Below are 22,847 nucleotides of genomic sequence, written 5' to 3'. Positions count from 1 at the left end.
CAACTCCCGAGTTGCAAAGATACCCAACTCCTGCAGGAAAATCGGATATGCTGCGTCAGGCACGCAGCCGCTGTGACGTATGCGTGAACCGTCTTGTGCGTTCTGCAGATAATGTAGTTCCATTAATTATACCTACCGTGGCACAGTACGCTCATTCATACGCGACCACTCCTCTTCGGATTGCCAAACGTACTGCCGAGCTACGCCTCTTTGAACGTCATGTGCGAGGCTAAATTTAGCTTTGATTGCGTCATGCGCGGCGCGACAACGGCAACACCTGCGCACGCAAGACATACATGATTGAATAATGGCTTCTTTCTTCTAGGTAACGATACCAAAGTAAGGGGTGTCACATTTATTCACGCATCAAAAATTACGGAGATGTTTCACCCCGTGAATGCGGGTTACACGCATTTCCCATGGACGCCATTCCTATATATTTGCGACAGCAAGCAATTATATGGACACTCCAGGCGCATTTCTACGCCGTCGCCGCCTCAATGTTGTGTATACAGTTCAAGGGCGATAACATCATCCCCGCGCGCGCACAGCACGCACAAAGCTACGAGCCGTCGACGCACCTAGACTGTGCCCCCAACACAGATCGCTCTCAAGATATGGCCGCGCGACCGCGCCCAGCCGCCCATTTGCGACTCGCAATCAAAATGCGACCGAAGGCGACGGATGTTCACACCGGCAAGCCCGGCTGAGCGCGACCCGCAAGTCGCAATCCCGGTGATTATCGTTCTCAGCGAGAACTCTCGGAATCTACGCGGAATTTGAACGCGACGCCGGAGGAGGCCGGATGTAGACACAAGAAAGATCACTTCCGGTGCGCCGCTGATTGGTTTATCAGTTTTGCGACCACGGTCGCGCGACTGAAAAATCGCGCAGAGACCGACTGGCCCAAAATGGTCGCTTTTCACGAAAGGCGACCGTTTGCGACCATTTGCGACTGGTCGCTTTGCGACCAACTTGGTCGCGCGACCACTGTCAGTCGCCGGTGTGAATGTGCCCTTAGAGTTGCAGCCGGAATAGAACACCGCCCCCCTCCCTCCCCCTTCCACGGTGCCTCGCAACGTTAGGGGCCTCGCGCTCGACGGAACACGGCGCGCTTTTTCGCCGCTTTCCTCCTTTTCGAGTGGGTGAGACTGAGCTGCGATCGTCGGCTCCCCTCGCACGCTTTCACTCGCACATACAGCGTACAGGGCGCTTGGCGATGGTGTTATCGCCCTTAGGCTTTATACGGGACATCACGGCGACGCCGACGGCAGAAAGGCGCCTGTGGTGTCCATATAATTGCCATTACAATAAAAGTGTGCCTAAAGGACCCCTCACCAGGTCTGGCCATATTGAACTGACAATCGCAGTGCATACAATGCATGCTAACGATCGTGTCTGCTAAGTAGTACATCGCTACGCGCTACGGAAAGAACTGAAATTTCAAACCAAATGTAATTTGCCCTTCTCCTTCGGCAGTGTTCCAAGCCGGAGGGTGAGGTATTGACCCTTTTCGCGGAGCAGTTTGTTCCAGAGGAATGAGACGGCACTTTCAGGGCGCACTGCACATAGCCTCAGCGCCAGTGCATGAACGAAAAAAAACACTAACCACTTTCACCTTGCTTTTCTGTGCAATCAGGTGCCAGGAATGCAAATGAGTTTTTGTTAACACACTGTGCTTCAATCATGCTGGATTGAATCATGTGGATTGAAGACGTGTGCAGTAGTTGGTTGCAAAAATAGTGATTGGGATATTAAGAAATTGAACTGACCAATGCTGTAACTGTCTGTACATGTTAGTGGCACTTCGAGACGTACGGCTTTCCTCGAGATTGCAGAAATTTGCCAATCCTCCAGCGTTGTATCATTAACCTTCAAAAAAATCGCTTCAGCCCCGGAACGTTGGCAAGAGTGAGTACCATTCGTTAAAGGGATACTAAAGTGAAAAATGATTTCTTCTGCGTCAGTAAATTACCGTTCTACAACACCAAAAACACCACTTTTACAACGATAAGACGTTTGCTAAGCCAGAAAAAGCGCAAGAACGAAATACGGGTGGCGACACCTACTTAAGTTCCCACACTTGGGGGCTGTGATGTCTTGGATTTTGATGGAAGCTTCTAGGGCCTACTAATTATATATAGCGGTACAGATTGACTACATTGTGTTCTAAAGGAACCATATATTAAACATGGCAAGTTTAGGCAGCCTTTGCTCAGCCAACGCGGCCGAAATGCGAAAACATACTTTGGAATCCCTGACATCACGCTGACGTACCGGCGCTGGGGCTTCAGCGCGAAATTCAAATACTGATACTTGGACCTTCAGTTTGTCATCTAGTAATCGAACTATTTTTTATAAATGACTGCCTGCAGGGTTCTCAAACAATCCTTCATTAGTCTAAACTGATTTATTGTTTCGCTTTAGTGTCCCTTTAAACTATGACAAATGGAGTAGCGCCACGTCCTGTCATCGTATGTTTCGCGCTCATTATCAACACACACATATCCGAACTGGCACAAAAACTTACGCCCACTCTATCACCAATGTGTCAATGAGTGAATGGGCGCACACTTGAATATATATGCGTACCATATAGACAATTTATATGGGATTCATGGGCGCCGCCATCTTGGGCTGTTACACAAACAATTTCTGTTTTATCAGATGTAAAGTGACGTAACATGGTCATGAAATGCTGAAGCATTTATAAAACTATTTTCATGCTTGCGAATTGACTGTAGTAATGTACACTTCGTCATTAAGTACAGAAAACAGCAGTGTTAACTGCCAAAGGTGGCGGCGCCTAAATGCTCCCATAAAATAGTCTATATGCACAATGATGGACTACACCGAAAGCATATGAACTGTCGAAGCTGAATGTTTCGTGACGTTCACAATGGTAAGTGAGTTGCTAGCGATAATACATTGTTGCTACAAGGTATTACAATGCACAAAACAGGTATGTTTCAAGCCTTGTCCGTAGCAGGAACAAATCTATTGGAACTGAGCACACCCATGAGCTATTAGGCAGAAATAATCAGATTGTGACCGCACCGAGGAAATTTACTAAGCCAGAAATGTGACAAGCCGCAGCTTCAAAATATTTGCCCGCTAAAGAACAGAGAGCAAAACACACTAATCCTGATCCGATTCACGAGTGGAAAGTTTGTATAGCTTGGAATACATATTTAGCTCCACTTTTAGAACAAGCATCATATGCGCTGTTCGCACCTTTTTGAATTGGCATAATCAGCTCCAAAAGCACTTTTGCATGTTCTCCGAAACCGTGGCCAAACTTTTGTGCCATCAGCAGGGGTGCACCATGCCTCTAGCACTGAAATATTTCTATATCGGCTATTATTGAGCCAATTTGAAAAGTTTTTGCGCTCTATGAATCTAATGAAACAAAGGTTTGCTAAGCCATATCGGCAACATACATACCCATTGTAAACATGGAGGCAGTTTAAGGCAAGCAATGGACTCATCACCGTGTGATCAAACATGGCAGCGCCCACGAGATCACGGCGAAAAGGGTCAATACATGCTAGTACCTCTACGTACATGTGTTCGTGCTGTGACGTCAGCCATAGTGACGCATGACTTCGAGAATTATTCAAAGCGACATCTGCTATTTGTATAATCTGTTGGTTCAATAGACGAATTAATGTTTAGAGAAATAATAAAACACACAAACCAAATGTGTGTGTGTATTTCTTTTAATTCACACTGCAGCAAGAGGGATGTACTTCCGTTTGGTCTATTGTTCCCACGTCGTGCAGTCGCGCATGCAGCCGCTGAAACTATGTCATCTTCTACCGCATTCCAGTGCATGATCATGATCTGTGATCTGCTTGTGTCTGCCTCAGTATTCATGTTGCAGTGACTTATAGTGCTAATCAGGTGTCCTCGTGCATAGCGCGCAAAAGTGTGCGCTGCGTGAAATGAGACAATTGCAACAGCTCCAGTGCGACGCCGTCGGCGGGGGTGCACCACGCCCCGTGGCACCGAAGTATTACTATATTGGCTATTATTGAGCCGATTTGAAAAATTTTTTGGTAGAACACTCCCTAGTGGGCATGTAACAACTTCCAGCATATAACCAAAATTTGCTATGGGGCTTGGTGAGGGGCCCTTTAAGTGAAAGTACAGATTGAACACACTTGAGTTGCCGGCTGCGGAATGCAACAGCCTTCACAGCTGCTAAATCCATGTAACTACTGGGTTCCATGCACTCCCATAGCTAGTGGACCCGGCAAGTGGCATGGCCTTGCATGGTGTCGATGTTGTGTCGGCCTGTGTTTTCTTTGCAAAAGAATCGGTAGACAACTCGGCTGAAGTGCAATTCCGTCATTACATGTATTTACCATTTGTGTACACCTTATTATGCGCATATGTATGTATCATGTTCCGATTGTCCTACTTGCAGTGATGCAAGCTTTTATTGATGTATTGTACCACATTCATTTACTCAACTTTGTGTTAAATGTACAAAATGTAGCCGCCCAGTAATAACCAACGTAGCCAACAGTAACGGCCAAAACATGATGCAGGTCCATTACACTTGTTGGAATAAACATGAGGCAAAGCTTTCATGCAACTGTCAATTAAAGTCTACGAAACTAAGCGCAAAGTGGACAATTTTTCTTATTTTCATCTGATGCAGCACAGACTCCTGTGCAGTGTTTGCTTATGCACTGCACAAGTCGCAGCTTTAATGCCGCGTAATGTATAGATAGGTCGGTGAACTCACTCAAGAGTCAGCCCACTAAGAGTTGAACCGACCTGCGAGTTGAGTTCGTGCGAGCCTGGCCGAGTAGAATTTTAGTGAATATGTGTCGGCAGCAAGCTTAGAACTTTCGCTGAGTCCGAGTTTGCATGAGCTAGGCCGAATAGAATTTTGGCGAGCCTACACACACACGCGCAGTTAAATCACACCATGGAATAAATAGGTAGGCAGCTGCATCTCGCAATCTAGAAAAATAAGAATCAGTTACACAAGTGAAATGCTGACTTTGTATATCTTGCAAGTTGCACGATACTTGAAATGATACTTTATTTATAGAGGAAATAATAAGGTATGGTTGTACGAGTTTATGCAGCAATACATGCAAGTACAAACTCATGATCAAGTTTGCTTCTCTTGTGGGGCACGGCTTATGGCTAGCGATACGTGTGATTAGTTGTGGATGTGCAAGAACCATCTGCACTTGAAAGGATGCAATAACTTGCAGGAATTGATGCAACTGCCAGACTTCACCAAGAAATTTTGATAAGCTTTTGTTTAATGTGTTATGTACTGTTCATAAAAACAAGGCATTTGCCTGCTTTCCACATTGTTGGATACGTTTTACAGGAGAGAGAAAAAGAAGCAAGGAAAGGCAGGGATGTTTACAGTGAAGAAGTTTCTTTGAATATTTACAGCTGTGTTACTGGCAGCACAAGCAAGGGAAATTTAACGCACTAAAGTAAGTGCAATATGCAATTACATCTTAAAGTGAGGGTTAATGCAGGTGCAGTAAGGATACAAAGTCTGCAACATATTGAAGGTTTATAGGTTTCTGTGCAGTAAAGAAATCATACATCATGAAAATTATCAAGCGGTTTATATGATGCCGATTGTGCATTAATGCTTGTAAAAAAATTCATACTCATGTTTATTTCTAGTCGAAGCGCTAAATATGACGTGAAAATTCATTACAATAACCCACCATGGTGGTGTAGTGGCTTTCATGTTACACTGCTATGCCCAAAGACGTGCACTCAAATCCCGGCCACGGCGGCCGTATTATGACAGGGGCTAAATAGAAGACACCCGTGTACCGTGCGTTGGGTGCACGTTAAATAACCTCAGTAGTCAGAATTCATCCACTATGGCATGCCTCATAACCATATAGTAGTTTTGGCAAGTAAACCTCAGAATTTTAAAGTTCATTACGGTATACAGTTTGCACCTTCGACTGTCATTCTCGTTGCATGCAACTGAAATTGCACTTCCGTTGCTATGAAAATAGCATCACGTAAAACAGGCTAGAGTTTCTCAGCGATTGCATGCGCCGGCGTGCCATGCATCTCAGAGGCCACATGCAGACTTGGCAACAGCGGTGCTAGATGGCACAGAGTCATTAGAGGACGAAAGAGGAGTCCCGCTGCAGCACACATCTCAACTCGTTTCGATGCTGACAAAGCGTTGTCGCTGTGTTGAAGCAATGCTAAGCACATTGCTAAATTTTTTTTACACATTAAGATAGTATGGCAAAGTCTAATACTACTGGAATAAAAATCCAAAAAGAAAAAGTTGCAAAGAAAATGTGGTACTTTCAATCTGAGTTTCCGCCCCCCACCCCCCAAGTCTGATGCAGTGAAGACATACCTGAACATGCGCATTGGGGCGTCGTGGGCTCAGCGGCAATATGCAGACTTTTTATTCACCAACAATCCTTCCGAGAAGTGTTTCAGGTATATTACCAACAGAGCATCTGGCTGCAAACACCGTTGCACATGGGGTTCCAGAGCAAGCAACGTACGCCACTCTACAGCCATCATCAGTCTGCGTAAAAGCGACGCGCTTCTCGTAGTATATCGACTTTGACTCTCATAGCGTTACATATATATTAAGTCTCATGTCTGTCTGTTCCCTGTCCTTCAAAGTGCCCAATGTTTACAGCCCTAGGCTGCAGTCTGATGCAGGACATGCACAAAGTTGCATGCACATGCATGAAGCTGCACATCAAGCGCCTGCTATCCCCGGCGCTTCAAATGGAACTGTCATTGTAGAGATTGGAGTACTACATGAAAGAGCATGAAACAAATTTCTTCGACATTGTTAAATGTGGTGGCCTACTTCTTTCTCAGCTATCTATTCTACTGCATTGCTGTATTCAGTTATTTAACTCGGCTGAACCATCGAAAATATATATAAATTGTAAACTACTATGCCAGAAAAAAAGGATCATGTGCATGTGGAAGTTAACGTTAGGCGAAGCATTTTGAAAAGGACTGAATACGAACAATTTAACAGCTAGCTGGTTATGCAGAATTTTGGGGTTCGCAGAAGTGTTACCAGAACCAGATGCAAGGCGATGACTGACTACACTAATCCGACGGCCATCTCTGGTGAAGAAATGCTACATGCTGTTCTGTTAGGACCCGGGCTCATCCTGACGGCGTAATGTCACATAATATGGGTCGTAAAGCGCTAGCTACTATGAAGAACTGTGGAAACAGGCACGCTGTCATTTTCAGCATCATAGATGGGCTGACTATTTTGAAGTTTTTCGGAACTTTTAAATAACGCCTTTGGCAGACAGCAGAATTACTCGCAGGTAGGCATTGCTTGCACGAAAAATCAAAACATCTCGCTGATTGGACTATTCTGTCAAAGCAATCCACGCCGCCTATGACTTCTGTTCAGTTCTCTGAAGGCTTCCCATTTTCCCAACAACCTCCTCATCGGTATTCATCTCTGCCTAAAAAGGCGTAGAAGAGGGCTCTGGCTTGCACTTCTCGCAAATAAGTGTACGAGGTAGAAAGTTGAATGACACCAATGCCAAGGAAGTTCCTTTAATTGAATAGAAATCATTCGGCCTAATTACATTACTCGTGATAAAATAAATCAAAGTGGACGAAACGGCAGCACAGCTCAGGCCCACAGCATGCCCCAGCAACAGCAAACCGTCTTTTCCTCCACTATCGAGTTAAAAGGCCCAAGCATTGCTTAGCATTTGCAGCATTGCACGATTCAGCATGAATGCAAGCAGGGTGCATTTTTCAGTACATGGACACAATGCATAAAGAATGGGTAACTGCAGGAAATGTTGCAAAACATGTGAACTGGGAACACTAGGTTTCTTTTTACCTTCATGGAGAGCAATGGAGTTGTGAAGTCTGGAGAAAGGGGGCAAGGAGTTTAAGCACATCATCTACACTAGCAACTCTTGTTTAAATACACATTGCTTAGGTGTTTAAAAGAGTACTTTATTTACAGGCTATAGTGATGCATTCCAACAGCCTGAATGCAGTGCTAAAAACTTGTTGGCAGGCACTTTGTCAAGACAAGAGTAGGCAGGCCCAGCACATAGCCGAGCTCCCAGTTTTTTTTCTTTTAGTGAAGCAGCCACAAAATCTATGGAGTTCAGGTTATGTGCTGTCCCTTCCTCCTTGCACGTAAAGCTCTTAAAAACCATGCACATTAGACACTGCTGAGTCAATCAGGAGCCGAGATTGACTGCAAGTCATGGTTGCAAGCTCTACAGCGGCCCTCGGTCAATCCAGTGGCACATACTGAAGCTGGTCTTGTATAGGCTTGTCAATGGTCTCCAGGTCCACATAGTCTTCTGTGAAAATCACAAGGAATGAGCGTGAGTGCAATGCACGGGAGTTTTATGAGCTAAAGTTAACATACAGAATACAAAGGTCATTGGCTTCATAAGTGAGAACAAAACTGTGGGCCAATCATATGGCAGATACACAGTAACTTTTTTTGCACCATGGCTCAAATGAAGCTTGCTGCAGGCCGCACTACTGCACAAAGTTGACAAGCCGATTCCAGTGCCCACTTTGACCGTCATGAAGCATAACCTCTGCGCTCATTGTGGGAAACATACTCTGCGCTAACCCTGGCATCATACAAGATGTGTACGTGCTCGGCAAGGTGCGCTGCGGTGACCACAGGATGGTAAGAACTCGAATTAGCCTAGACCTGAGAAGGGAACGGAAGAAACTGGTACATAAGAAGCCGATCAATGAGTTAGCGGTAAGAGGGAAAATACAGGAATTCCAGATCAAGCTACAGAACAGGTACTCGGCTTTAACTCAGGAAGAGGACCTTAGTGTTGAAACAATGAACGACAATCTTGTGGGCATCATTAAGGAGTGTGCAGTGGAAGTCGGTGGCAACTCCGTTAGGCAGGATACCAGTAAACTATCACAGGAGACGAACGATCTGATCAAGAAACGCCAATGTATGAAAGCCTCTAACCCTACAGCTAGAATAGAACTGGCAGAACTTTCGAGGTTAATCAACAAGCGTAAGACAGCTGACATCAGGAAGTATAATATGGATAGAATTGAACATGCTCTCAGGAACGGAGGAAGCCTAAAAACAGTGAAGAAGAAACTAGGAATTGGCAAGAATCAGATGTATGCGTTAAGAGAAAAAGCCGGAAATATCATAACTAATATGGATGAGATAGTTCAGGTGGCTGAGGAGTTCTATAGAGATTTATACAGTACCAGTGGCACCCACGACGATAATGGAAGAGAAAATAGTCTAGAGGAATTCGAAATCCCAAAGGTAACGCCGGAAGAAGTAAAGAAGGCCTTAGGAGATATGCAAAGGGGGAAGGCAGCTGGGGAGGATCAGGTAACATCATATTTGTTGAAGGATGGTGGGCAGATTGTTCTAGAGAAACTGGCCACCCTGTATACGCAATGCCTCATGACCTCGAGCGTACCGGAATCTTGGAAGAATGCTAACATAATCCTAATCCATAAGAAAGGGGACGCCAAAGACTTGAAAAATTACAGACCGATCAGCTTACTGTCCGCTGCCTACAAACTATTCACTAAGGTAATCGCAAATAGAATCGGGAACACCTTAGACTTCTGTCAAGCAAAGGACCAGGCAGGATTCCGTAAAGGCTACTCAACAATAGATCATATTCACACTATCAATCAGGTGATAGAGAAATGTGCGGAATATAACCAATCCTTATATATAGCTTTCATTGATTACGAGAAAGCGTTTGATTCTGTCGAAACCTCGGCAGTCATGGAGGCATTACGGAATCAGGGTGTAGACGAGCCGTATGTAAAAATACTGAAAGATATCTATAGCGGCTCCACAGCCACCGTAGTCCTCCATAAAGAAAGCAACAAAATCTCAATAAAGAAAGGCGTCAGACAGGGAGATACGATCTCTCCAATGCTATTCACAGCGTGTTTACAGGAGGTATTCAGAGACCTGGATTGGGAAGAATTGGGGATAAAAGTTAATGGAGAATACCTTAGTAACTTGCGATTCGCTGATGATATTGCCTTGCTTAGTAACTCAGGGGACCAATTGCAATGCATGCTCACTGACCTGGAGAGGCAAAGCAGATGAGTGGGTTTAAAAATTAATCTGCAGAAAACTCAAGTAATGTTTAACAGTCTCGGAAGAGAACAGCAATTTACAATAGGCAGCGAGGCACTGGAAGTAGTAAGGGAATACATCTACTTAGGGCAGGTAGTGACAGTAGATCCGGATCATGAGACAGAAATAACCAGAAGAATAAGAATGGGCTGGGGTGCGTTTGGCAGGCATTCTCAGATCATGAACAGCAGGTTGCCATTATCCCTCAAGAGAAAAGTGTATAATAGCTGCGTCTTACCAGTACTCACCTACGGGGCAGAAACCTGGAGGCTTACGAAAAGGGTTCTACTCAAATTGAGGACGACGCAATGAGCTATGGAAAGAAGAATGATGGGTCTAACGTTAAGGGATAAGAAAAGAGCAGAGTGGGTGAGGGAACAAACGCGAGTTAATGACATCTTAGTTGAAATCAAGAAAAAGAAATGGGCATGGGCTGGACATGTAATGAGGAGGGAGGATAACCGATGGTCATTAAGGATTACGGACTGGATCCCAAGGGAAGGGAAGCGTAGCAGGGGGCGGCAGAAAGTTAGGTGGGCGGATGAGATTAAGAAGTTTGCAGGGACACCATGGCCACAATTAGTACATGACCGGGGTTGTTGGAGAAGTATGGGAGAGGCCTTTGCCCTGCAGTGGGCGTAACCAGGCTGATGATGATGAAGCGTAACCAAGAAATGGCGCACCAGTTCGTACAAGGAAAAGTTGCTATCCAAATTACTGTTGTAGAAAGCCAGAAATAGTTAGAATTAGCACGCAGATCAAGGCAGGAGAGCTAGTTCCCAGTGTGTCTGTCACTTTGCACACGATACTAAACTTAAGCAAAGCTACCATTCACTACAACCCACTGCACTTTATTACTAACATACGAATGCAACACAAAAGCTAGGACATGGAAGGCTAATAAGCAGCAGTGTGCGAATATCTGAAACTTCGAATATTCTACTCGAAAGAACCCACAAATATTGCTGTTGGTCGTTTTTGTCAGCTTCTTTGCAGTACTGCAGTGTAATGCGGAGAAGCATTCAAAATGTACTGCAGTGAGACGTTGAAACATATTTGCCTTGCAGTGAAGCAAGTCAAGTTAAGACGGGGGCACTGTCACAGGGCCCCTGCTGGTGCTGAAGCTATCAGCTCAAAAGATACTATGATATCAAACACTAGTGTGTCCAGTGAGCAGCTCTTTATGGTGTGAAGGAATTGGGATATACAGGAGGGTGGTCGTGGATATGTTGAGCAGCTATCCTTGCTTCACAACATTAAATAACTGCAGTTACAATACTGTCAAGCAAAAGCAATGTACCCAGAATTTTGTTGACCACAATGCCTTATTGTCCTGTTTGTTATTTGCTGTGCAATGTATTAGCTTTGTTTTTTCGTACCTCTGGTTGGAGAAAAACAACATTTCTTTTTGCAAGACCAATGGTATTAATATCCTAACTTAATAAAAATATATTTGACTAAATTCAATCTTGGTTTTCATAATTTGAGGTCACTTCAAAATTGAAAATTTCGATGTTTGCACACCCCTACTAATAAAGAACATGCAACCTGTTTAAACAGCTGTGCCTTATTTTCTGTTTTCTGGCATGTAAACATTTGCGAGGCAATGCACTTGACAACATTAAGAACAGTTTACACCTCTTATGGAATGTCTTTGCCACACAACAATAACTGATCTTGCTTGTGTTTCCTTTCTCTGCACCCGATACTTTCCCCTGTCAAGAATGTTATGTCACGATAAAGCGCATGCCAATTGGATCTGCAAACACCAGGCATGCAGAATTAAAGAACGGAAAGGCACTTGCGATAACTATTATTGTTGCAGGACAAAGACATGTCCCCAAGCGCATAAACAGTCTTTAAGTAGAGTGAAGGAAAAGATTTTACCGACATTCGTATACTGGCACTGGTTACTGGCCACCAAGGATTGCAAATTCGCGAGGCAAGATAAGACAGCAGGAAGCATGGCAGTGCTTAATTAATCCCACGCCAGCCTTGCCATCCTCTCTCTAGTTTCCAATGCACTGCAAGCTGCCCCAACAGCAGCTAGCGACACCTTTTATGGCCTTCCTACCTTGAACTTGTAGTACAGTCGTGCCATGTACCACTAGGAGATGGCAGTACTACTGTATCTTCAACAAGAAACAACTCCCTCCATATGTGCGCTTCTGCCGTCAGCGTATGCTGACTCGTCTCGAATATAGAAAACAATTACCATTTCCATCTTCCAGAGTAAGGGTAAATTGCTGTTCCTTTAATACACACACTGCTGGCCTAATAAAATTGAAATTTTACAGGAACGTGCATATTTTGCTTAAAATGCCAGAAAAGAATAACAGTGCACAGTTCTTATTGAAATATCACGTAAAAATTGCATTTTGGCATTTATGTAGTTCAGTGCAAGACTTGGCACAGTTCATTACCTGGTGTTTAAGAAAAATAATGCAAAGGTGCCTTCATTTATCAGGATGCAAGCTGCTGCAGCGACAGCGCAAGTGTACCACCACCTACCAGCAGTTTCAGAAAGCACTCGAGGAGGGTTGCCATGTCTCGCCTGCCCCTACGGAACACATGGTAAACTTGCCTCAACAACTTTTTGCAGCTGCAGGTGGCACAAGGTTATGCTTGTGCCGTCGCAGCAGCAACTTGCATCCTCGTTAACGAAAGCAACATTGCATTTTTTCTTTAAACACAAGGCAAGTGCCAAGCGTAACCCTGAAGGACATAGATTCCAAAATGCGATCTTTATGCTAAATTTGAACAAAAACAGCGCAGTGGTAAGCACAGAATCTTTTTATCGAACATTTTAAGTGAAATACGCATGTCCCTGTAGAGCCACAACAGCGTGAAGCGAGGCAGCATAGTACTACGATCAGCAACGTAACAGTTTTCCAAGAGAAATGTCGAATTCTTAGCAAACAGTCTAGAAGGTGTATTTTATTTTTATTGTAATTAACAAGCAAAAAAGAATTGCACTGCTTCCAGCAGTAAATTACACAAGGATGCGGGATGTACCCGAGTGTCAGTTCTTGGCACTTGCCAGAAGCATTGATTAGAAGGTGTGTGCCAGTACCGTATACTAGTAGACAGATTCGAATCAAGAAAAAATGCCAAATATCAAATCAAATATCAAGTACTGGAAAATTTTACAAAATCGAATCATTACAAATTTTTGGCACAAAAATGAGGTGCTGTGCATGCTAGGAAGTCTCCTAGCATTGCGTAACAAGAATCTAGCAGCTGATTTCTACGTAACATAGTTACGTAGAAATCAAGACATTCAGTACGGTCTATGCTTATTAAAGAACAGTAAATTAGTATTCCAGCACTCATTACAGCTCAGTGCTAGTACATGAAGGTCTAGAAAATATTTTTTTTCTATCAACAGAATTCCTCCTGAACAGGATTAAGTGCTTTTCTTTTCTCCAATGAAACTAATGAATTAGTGATGCTCTGTTGTACTGAATAGCACTGAGGTTCTCGGCTTAATAGTGGACCTCTGTTTTGCGGCAATCTTATTTATTGCATAAAGAAAGTGTCGCTTTTTTGTTTTCTCCAGGTTACAAAAGGGCTATACCAACTTTCGGGCAGGTATCATATGAACAATCTGCGCAACAGGCGAAAGGACCGCACACCAAGTGACTTTCGTTGCCGGCGCCAATAAAGAGCAGGTGCTATCCACTCAGTTTCATTGTTAGGCTTGCCGTAATTTGCAGTCTGTCGAAAATCCTCAAATCTGCAAGGGTCAGGGCAGGTTTCCATGACCTTCCCCCACCCCCAACCCCTTGTGTTCACCCGCTGTTCCCACTAATCCATGCAACCAGGTCATGACATTATCATGCCTGCCATGTATATCCAAAGCTAGTTTTGTGGCGAATTGCTCGGAGCTACAAAAATAGGCCGATGAGCGTCCACGAACACAGTCGGTAACGAGAGACCGGTGTTTCGTGTGCCGGAACGATGGTGGCCGTGAACAATTTTGTTGTCATGTCGTGGTTTCTTGGCTTTCCGAGTGCTGGGTGTCTGCTGAGAATAGATCTGCATTGACTCGGCACCAAACTAACTTCAGTCATCGATGCCCGATGAAGTAGCGCCGATTAGGCGTAATGGTCCAGGCAGTGTCAACATTTATAGATACAGTAAAACCTTGTTAAACCGAACCTGCTTAAACAGTAGTTTTGTTTTAAAAGGAGTAAAGTAATATCGAACATAATGTGTTTTGTATCCGGATAAACCGTACCAGCATATTGCATACGTATCGGTTAACACGTAGTGTTTCCACTTTATGTCCCGCAATCACGACAGGTGCGTCATCCGCATTGGGCGACAAGCAGCATAACAAGCCTCAGAGATCAGAACAGCCTCCAAGTGCCTCGTACATTTGCCCGTGAAGCCACACCAACATCATTTTGGCACCGTGCCAGAAAGCATCGTGCAAGCTAGGACTCGTGTCAAGCCGAACCTCAGATGAAAAACATCGGGTGCTCAGCATAGAAGAAAAATTGGACATTGTTCGTGCTATCGAACGTGGCACGAAAAAGTCTGCACTGGCACACGACAGCTGGAGTCTACCATTGACTAGAGTGTGTGGCATTTGGAATGCGAAGTTGCTTGGCAGCGCTGCTGCAACCATGACGAAATGTCGGCTCAAAGTTAGACTTTTTGACATCGCCGCCTCTGTTGCTGCCGAAGTGTCTCCTAATGACAGTGATGAGAACGAAAAGGAAAGCGACACTACGGGCGATTCAGGGCCGACAGTGGCAGAAGCTGTGCGTTATGTCAGCCTCATTAATGCATTCGTAGTGATGAGAATGGCAACCCGCAATGAAAAAGGCGCCCCGCGACTTCTGCAGCACTACTGCACCCGTGCATGGAGAATATGCAATGCCTACAAGGAATCTGCCATGCGAGTGTTTGCCGAGAAGTGGCACCGAGCTGAAAAGCTGACCCGCAGCTTCAGTAAGTGTGAGGCCGCTATCGTCACTGCTAGGCCACCACAGCATCAAACGAAACACTTCTGTCGCGTGAAGTGAATAAATACTGCATGTTTTTGCCCTTTCATCCCACTCTCTCAGAGTTTTGTTTTTGACACGTAAGTGGGCAACCTCATGCTACTTCGGTTAAGCAGTACTACCGTTTAGTATGTACTTTTTTTAGCTCTGGCCAATTACGGTTTAATGAGGTTTCACAGTACTTGTTATAGATAAAAGTGTCGATAAAAGTCAGGCAGTACCGCCGTGATGGAATATCGCCGCTGGCCGATGTCGTCGTGGAATGCTTGCCGCTAGTATATACGGTTGGCTCGCGTGATTGGTCCCAAGGTTACGCGTGCAGGTTAGATCGACGACTGTTGAAGCGTCTCGATGTTTGTCGTTGTGTATCCAACATGATATGCGCACCTATTGCAGACTAATCGGCCCAACCTTGGCACTTTACGAAATACATGCTTCTTACATTGCCGTGCCCTCTGTCCAGCGATGCATTATCATTTCGATCAACCCTATAGACCCGGGCGAACCTTGTATACCCACAGAGGCAGCCTCAGCCGAGGCAGCACCATCCTGCGAATTTCAGCATTCGGGTGCTGCATGTGCGATCCCCACATGGAGCCGAGGTCGGGGAACGCTTGCAATGGTGACGGTCCACTACCGCATCAGCCGTGGTGGCGCTTCCGCAATGTGCTTCTTTCAGGTCGAAAATGAAGCACTCACTTGGGCAGTGTCAAGCATGAGGGGCTCCACCGCACACACAACTGAACATATCTAACCATTACTTTTTCTTCACTTTTAAAAGGTTTCTTCATTTTCGTCATTTTTGGTTGAGGCATATTGGCGGCGAGGAGTTACGGAGTCGCCATCTAGCAGAAGCGCCTCGCTGGCGTAGTACGAGGGATCACGCGGCGCGCTCCTCATAGCTTTTGCTGTCAACGCTCACTGAAAACAGCACGCGCGAGCTCTCCCGAACATTTCTGTAAGTACTTTCGAAACGAGAGAAGTTTTTTACTGTCTAAATAATAATCTTGGGCAAACTGAAAGCACACAATCGTTTACAGACGCTATCTCTTTACCGAATACGTACCGTGAACGCCACTGCGCGCGGTCGCCGCGATAGAGTCTCCGGAACCAGCTTCTAGCGTGAAAGGTAGGTAAACGCTGAGAGCAAGCTATGTGAAATATGTTCTTATAGTGTTTGTGTAACTAAATGGAGCGTAATAGAACGAAGCCTCAATGCAGCGATCGCGCAGATTCCCAGCGACCGGCGCGTCTGGATGCTTGTCCGCGCACTGTTTAGCTTTCTCCGCGCGCGCGTTTTCGCACCGCGCCATGAGCTGTAGGCCACAGAATATGAGCATTTGACAGTATACAAGCAACCATTGTTTCGTGGGTGCTATCAGAGCTGTTCAAAGATACCTTCATTGTAGAGACTTCGATGCCTACGGGGACCGCGATGTGCCATCGCGACGATTCAATCTTTTTCTTCTAAATACTTTGACTTTTCAATATTATTTCTCGAGTTGCATCGCACCGTATGTTTGTCGGTGTTCTCAGCGTGCACTTTCCCGCTGCTCCTTTTTTATAATCCAGTGCATGCATTAATTCATAACAAAAACGTAACCATATTCCAGGATTTTTTTAAATGTCCTTCTTACCGCTGCCTTTCCACTCCACTCAACTTGCCAGTATCGATAAGCATCGACAAGTTCATAGACCAAACCGTCATGACATTAGTCGGGCAGCGGACTCGGGCGAGCGTCTCGGTGCGCGTTTTCAGAACATCGCAGACTGGGCGCCGTAGCAGAAATCTTCCTCGCGTCTGTGCTTGCTGCATACCCGAGTTGTAGCCGATGACTGTTTGCCGGTTTTATGTTTCGCGAGCCAAGCTTCACGCAGCTTCCTGTCCTGCGGCTACGTGTGAATAAGGCTGACACCGGCATCCGTTACGTGCGTTCGGCCCTGCGGCACTGAGCAGTAGTAGCCTACTATGTTGCGCGCCTTCAAAGGCAGCCACTACCTATTGTAGTGCTTTCAAGCGTTGTAAAGGAGACACTCGAAGCGGGAAAATTTCGCCACTTAATGAGGACCGCAGCGTACGAGGGAATTCGAACCCGTTTTCAGCTCGCTTCGGCGCTCCCGAAGCAGCCGACGCCGCCGCTATGTCCACGTGATCCCTCCAAGCACGTCACGCCGACGGTGGCGCCAGCCTTTCCAGTGGTGGAGCTCGAGGCCAATAACCAATTAATACGTATTTTTCCCACGTCCCCACCAACTACGTATTAATGAGGTTTCACTGTATATTATGCCTGCACAAAAATTTTATGTGGGGGTTTTATGAGCCACAACAGTCATCCGAGTAAGAGATGTGCCATAGAGGAGGGCTCCGGATTAATTTTCACCAGATGGGGTTCTAAGTGCATGACTGTTTCTTGCACTCCACCTCGATCGAAATGCGGCCACCGCGGTCAGCAATAGAATCTGCAACCTTGTGCTTAGCAGCATGCCGTAGTCACTAAGCCACCACTGACACATCCAAGCTTCCTTGCAAGGTCATGCATACAGTCCACATTTGCTGATGCAACAAAATGTACAGAATTGCACTGTTCTGAATACGAAAATTTCTAATGACGCTGGATATGCAAGAAAGGTGTTGAAAGTAAATTTAAATGTATACCTATGAGACAAACAAATGGTTAGTTCTGCTTGTAAAAAGAACTATGGCAAACCCAGCCTGCACTACGTATCTATATTGCCTACAACTTTAAATAAATGTGATGCGTATACTGTGCCTCCTGCTTCCTTTGAGCAATACCTTAATAAAATATCTAATAATACTTTCATTGTCTACATTTTTTTTATCCTGGGAAATTTTGTTGTACAGTGCTCACGGAATGAAATATGTCAATATAACACTAACTAATGCGCGTACCTTCATTTCCACCGGCTGCAGTTCGTGTGAAACTGATGTAATGTTGGCACGTACACTTAGATCGAAGTCCACTTCACCTTTCGTGACCAGATTCCTAGCGACACAACATGCTACTCCGGAGTACTCTGCTCATATCCAGGGTTCTACTAAATGCTTACTGTCACGATTCATTCCGTGAGCACTGTACATTTCTCATTCCCCGATGTTCCGTATTGCATCTTGTCTCCTTCATAGCCGAAATGTTATTTCGCAATTGCATGCCAACATAAATAGCGCTAAGTGCTGCTCTGTAAAATGTATGCTTTTACTTGTCTTTTGGACCCCAGAAGTCCTCAAACTACTTTTCTGTAGCTTTTTGTTGGCTGTCAAATCATTAACTGACTGCTATGAATAAAAAGCAGTCATTCATTTTCAAAAGAGATTTAGTTGGTACCAGGTGGAAACATAGAGCTTACTGACAGAACACTATTAGGAGCTTGCTGTTATGGACGTTGACTGTAGTGGAATTGGGGCCAATTTTTTGGACTCCCTAGGGATCGCAAAAACATCAGAAAATAACTAATTCATGCGTTTAACTGCCCTCAAGGACTCAAATTGTCACAGCCACGCCCAAAATAGCTTTAAAGCCTGATGGGACACTTATTAGGTGCCTTGGTGCTCGTACTACGATGGGAGATGTGCACGTGTGTAGTTATGGAACACATTTTATGCCCTGTGACAGCAGCACCTTTGCACTCTTCATATGCTCAACCGCACAACACGGCTGTACTGCGGTGAAGCTGACTTTATGGAACTAGCTATATGAAATGTGACCCTTGTAGTGATTTCTGCGCTTCTATGAGATTGGCGAGTACAACAAAGGTGGAGTTGGCGAACGTGGCGAATCCTTTAAATGCAAAAACAATGCACTGAACAGCAGGGAGGATGAACGCCGAAGAAGCTAAACCTAACAACAGCACAAAACTACAGCTGCCAGTGCATCGACGTGCGACAGCGCTGACGGCAGTAGTAGCTTCAATTAAAATTAGTGCCATTCTAGACCTGCAGCCATGGCAAAAAAAGTTGGAGAAATCGGACGGTGAAGGGTTTCAGCATGCGAAATTTCAGACATCCTTATATACACTGGCTCTACGAGGGGGAAGGGGGGGGGGGGCACGTGGCGGTGCCGCCACGAAGACATCCGAATTATCGGGCGAGTCCCCAATATAATCAGTCAATGACTGCATGCTGGTGGTCTCGGTGCCGGCCCACAAGAGCAGTGCTCACCTTCGAAGTAGCCCACATCCAGTGTGGGCGAGTGCGCAAGCGGCGGGGGCGTTGATGGGATGACCGGCACGCTGCGCTTCTGGTGCAACCTGACTCCACACACATCCCTCAGCACCTCAAAGTCCTTGTCTTCCAGCTTGAACTCATCTGGCAGCTCGTAGAAGCCCACTGCGGAGAAGGCATCAGACACTGCGGTAAGGAATCAGACATTGCGCAGCACAAAACACGTACGACCAACTCACAGCGGTTCGAGTATTCGCAACTCATCATGCTGTTGAGAGGAAACAAGCGCTTGCATCTGGCCTTCCATTTTTATGTGTGTCTCTTTAGTGCAAAGTGCACTAAACAACTGAGAGGCAATATCAACTAGCATAACAGTCTTTTAAGGTGCTAATGTAATACAATAAAAAAAATACAGTATGGAAATATCTCGAAGGTTCAAATACAAATTAATATTCGTTGTTATTTAACTCATATTATACTAAAATATGTTACGAGAAATTTGAGACCATTTGCTCGCGGCCAAATAGTAAAGGATAAGAACGGCTATTAGTGCCTGCCAGATGAGAAAAAAAAAGCAGCGACAAGCTGCAGTGACTGTCTGCCGCTAATTCAGCACTGCTAAAACTAAAAATAGCCACTACAACACTAATTTGAAGTTGGTGCATCGAACAGCATTTAACTTTCTTGCACAACATCCCGAATTTGATTAACTTATCACAGGTTGCTTTCTTCGGCTGTTTGCAGAGTTCTGCACTTTATTGCGTTCGTACCAAAATGTGTCTTATTCTGGTCCCCTACAGTCGCCAACCAATTCTTCGGACCTCAGGGTGGGGGGGAATAAAGAATGGATAGGTTCAAAAAACCCTCACCCAGAAAAATAAAATTTATTAGGCTTACAGCAGTTAAAGAACCTAATAACGCCTTGCCTCATACTATGTTTGGAGGCGATCAGATTTACTTGGATTTGCACAAGAGTGACGTCTCCGTATACAGTCGACAAAAGCATTACCGCATTGGCGATCTCCATTGGCGAAGATCGTCATGGAGATCAACGAAACGAGCCATGCTTCTTCACATCACTTGGCTCTCCCGAAGGCACAGGAGGTGGCGGCAATCACACGAAAGCGAAACCGCACAAACACACACACAGAGGTGTGATGTCCGAGACACACCTGCTGCTCTGCGGAAACCACGTGCAAAATAGCAACCGACACCTTAACAGGAAAAAAAAAGCATTCTGCATTAAGTGATTATGATGATAGTGCTGACCGAAAAAAGAAAAAATGCCGTCCCCTGGAGAGTTTTATCAGCCAGAGCGGGCATGGCCTCCGAGACTAGGGCATGGCTTGCACTGTTTATTGGTAGCGTGCGCCTCCTAATCTGAGAGGCTATAGAGCTCGTAGTGGAGCCGAAACGTCTTTTTCCTTTCTGTTTTGAACGAATGGTCGGTGCTCGAAATTTCCCATGGCTTCATCTGGTTGTATTTTATTAGCTGACAAGTTACCTGCACAGGTTACAGTTTATACTCTAGCTACACAGGTTACAATCGATCGATATTCAAGTAAACAACAAAATCCGACCAATGAAATTTGACCAGAGGCTGACCACACAACATAGAGGAAACAATAATGCAATGAAACAACTGTGGTTTACCACTACGCCAAGCGATATGAAAGCCCAACTGCTGTCCACATCCATGTCGAGATTTCGTGGCAGTCCAAGGGCAAGAGAAAATTTCCCAATTCCTAGCAATATTACGGTGGCCGAAATGCATGTGCCGCACCCCAACACATGTGGCCTCGCTGTAGTTACTCACACAAGGCTTCAACTGGAGCTAGTCAGTGTGGCCTTCGGTTTACAGAGTTGGTTAAATAAAAGTAACAAGGACAAGCAGCTTGCACAGTTGCTGGTCCTCATCCTCTGTCATATAGTAACAGATGGGGTGGGATTGTTTAGAAGATGATGGATGTTTAGCGTAACACAACAGGACGATTATCCAAGGCCAACAGGCAGCGGGCAGCTCCTTCTGGTCTGCCATGCAGTGCGACTAAATATTTGTGCAGAAACTATAACAGTAAACCAAATGTTTAAATTACTAACGTGCATTATCCACATGCACAAAAAGAATGGTAGTAAACAGACGTTTCTGCCTCCTTACTTTCTTTCTCTTCATATATTAACTGAAGCAGCGTACCCAATATGAATTTGTATATTACACAATGTAACTGCACCATCCTTTGGCTCAGCCAGTTCAAATCACATTAAGGGAAGAAGAAACCGACTGCATCAATGAGTTGCGACATTTTACAGTGTGCACGTCACCAGATCCAGATTTATGACAAGCAACAGTCAATGAGGACAACTAACATTTATTTTTATGCTCCAAGAAGACCACAATAGCAGAAAATACAATCGAACACGACTATATCGAACCCGTTTACATCAAATTATTCTTAATACCGAACAATTTCTGAACACGGTATAGTTACAACAAGTATATATAGCAAAAGTTATGCTTACATCAAACAAAAATAGCAGTGACTCTCGATATATGAAACGTCAAGCGGCGGGAAAAGTGCCCCCAAAAGTTGGCTTTCCCTTGCTGTGACAGGGAAATGCCACGGCGCAGCTCCATCAAACCACTGTCCCTACCATGACCGTGCTGCGTCTAGCAAGCCGTCGACACCACCCTTCAAAAAATTATCCTGGCCCACCCGCAGCGCTTGCTCAGACGGCCAATCAGAGGCTCTTGTGCCCTCATTGTGCAAGATGGCGCAAGTGCAAGTTGTCTCGCTGTTTTCCGGGTGCATTATGTTTGCGCCTTGTTGGCCTTCTACCGCACTGTTGCTGTGATGAAGCCGCAGAATTCGCCTTTCGCCGTGAAGCTCGAAATCAAATTGGGTCGAACGCGTTGAGAAGTCTCATGCTCCGCAGCGTGCAAGGTTCCGAGGAGCACTCTCAGCACGATCTTAAAGAATAAGTGGGAGATTAGGGCTAAAGCAGACAAACCCGTGACCCGGTGCCCATGGTGCCCAACGCATACGCACGGTCGTGTACAAGAGGTTCATCCGAAATTGCTTCTGACATGCCGGCTTCCACATGCTCGGTGCTGACTAAATTTTGATGAGTGCGACGAAGCCGCTGCCGGTGTTGCCGAAGTTTGGACCAAGCCGTAAGAATTTCCGGAAGCTGTTGATGAACCAACGGTGGACGAGTTCACGAGTGCAAATGATGGTGTCGCGACCACGGGAGAACCCGAAAATGAAGACTACATTGCTGACGTCGTACCGAGCACAAGTGAAAGTGGGCACAACGAGGAAAGCAACAACGGTCCTTAGCTCACGTCCTCTGAGGCGATTGGTGTACTCGCACTAGTCCGGCACTTCTGCGTGAATTTGGAAGGTTGCGGCCTCAGCTGCTCTGACTCCTGAGACAATGTGGACAAGTGCGTGTGTCGCAGGCAGCGAAACTGCTCAAGCAGAAGAAAAGACAGGACTATTTTATGCGAAACTAAGCTGTT

The 22,847-nt window shown here is 45.3% G+C and overlaps 1 protein-coding gene across 1 annotated transcript in view; it reads right to left on the bottom strand.

The window, feature by feature from the left end:
• Nucleotides 1–7,547: 7,547 nt before the first annotated feature.
• The window catches only part of LOC135896904 (uncharacterized), a 50,051-nt gene continuing 34,751 nt past the window's right edge, over nt 7,548–22,847 (bottom strand). Inside the window, exons 9-10 of the mRNA XM_065425407.1 lie at nt 19,325–19,492; nt 7,548–8,336 (exon numbers count right to left, since the gene is read on the bottom strand). Coding sequence (XP_065281479.1) covers nt 8,266–8,336; nt 19,325–19,492 — 239 coding nt within the window. The 3' untranslated portion in view covers nt 7,548–8,265. The remainder of the gene's footprint in view (nt 8,337–19,324; nt 19,493–22,847) is intronic.

Source organism: Dermacentor albipictus, chromosome 7, assembly GCF_038994185.2.
Source record: "Dermacentor albipictus isolate Rhodes 1998 colony chromosome 7, USDA_Dalb.pri_finalv2, whole genome shotgun sequence".
Taxonomy (NCBI): domain Eukaryota; kingdom Metazoa; phylum Arthropoda; class Arachnida; order Ixodida; family Ixodidae; genus Dermacentor; species Dermacentor albipictus.
Note: the sequence above shows the minus strand (reverse complement) of the source record. Positions and strands in the feature narration are given on the sequence as shown.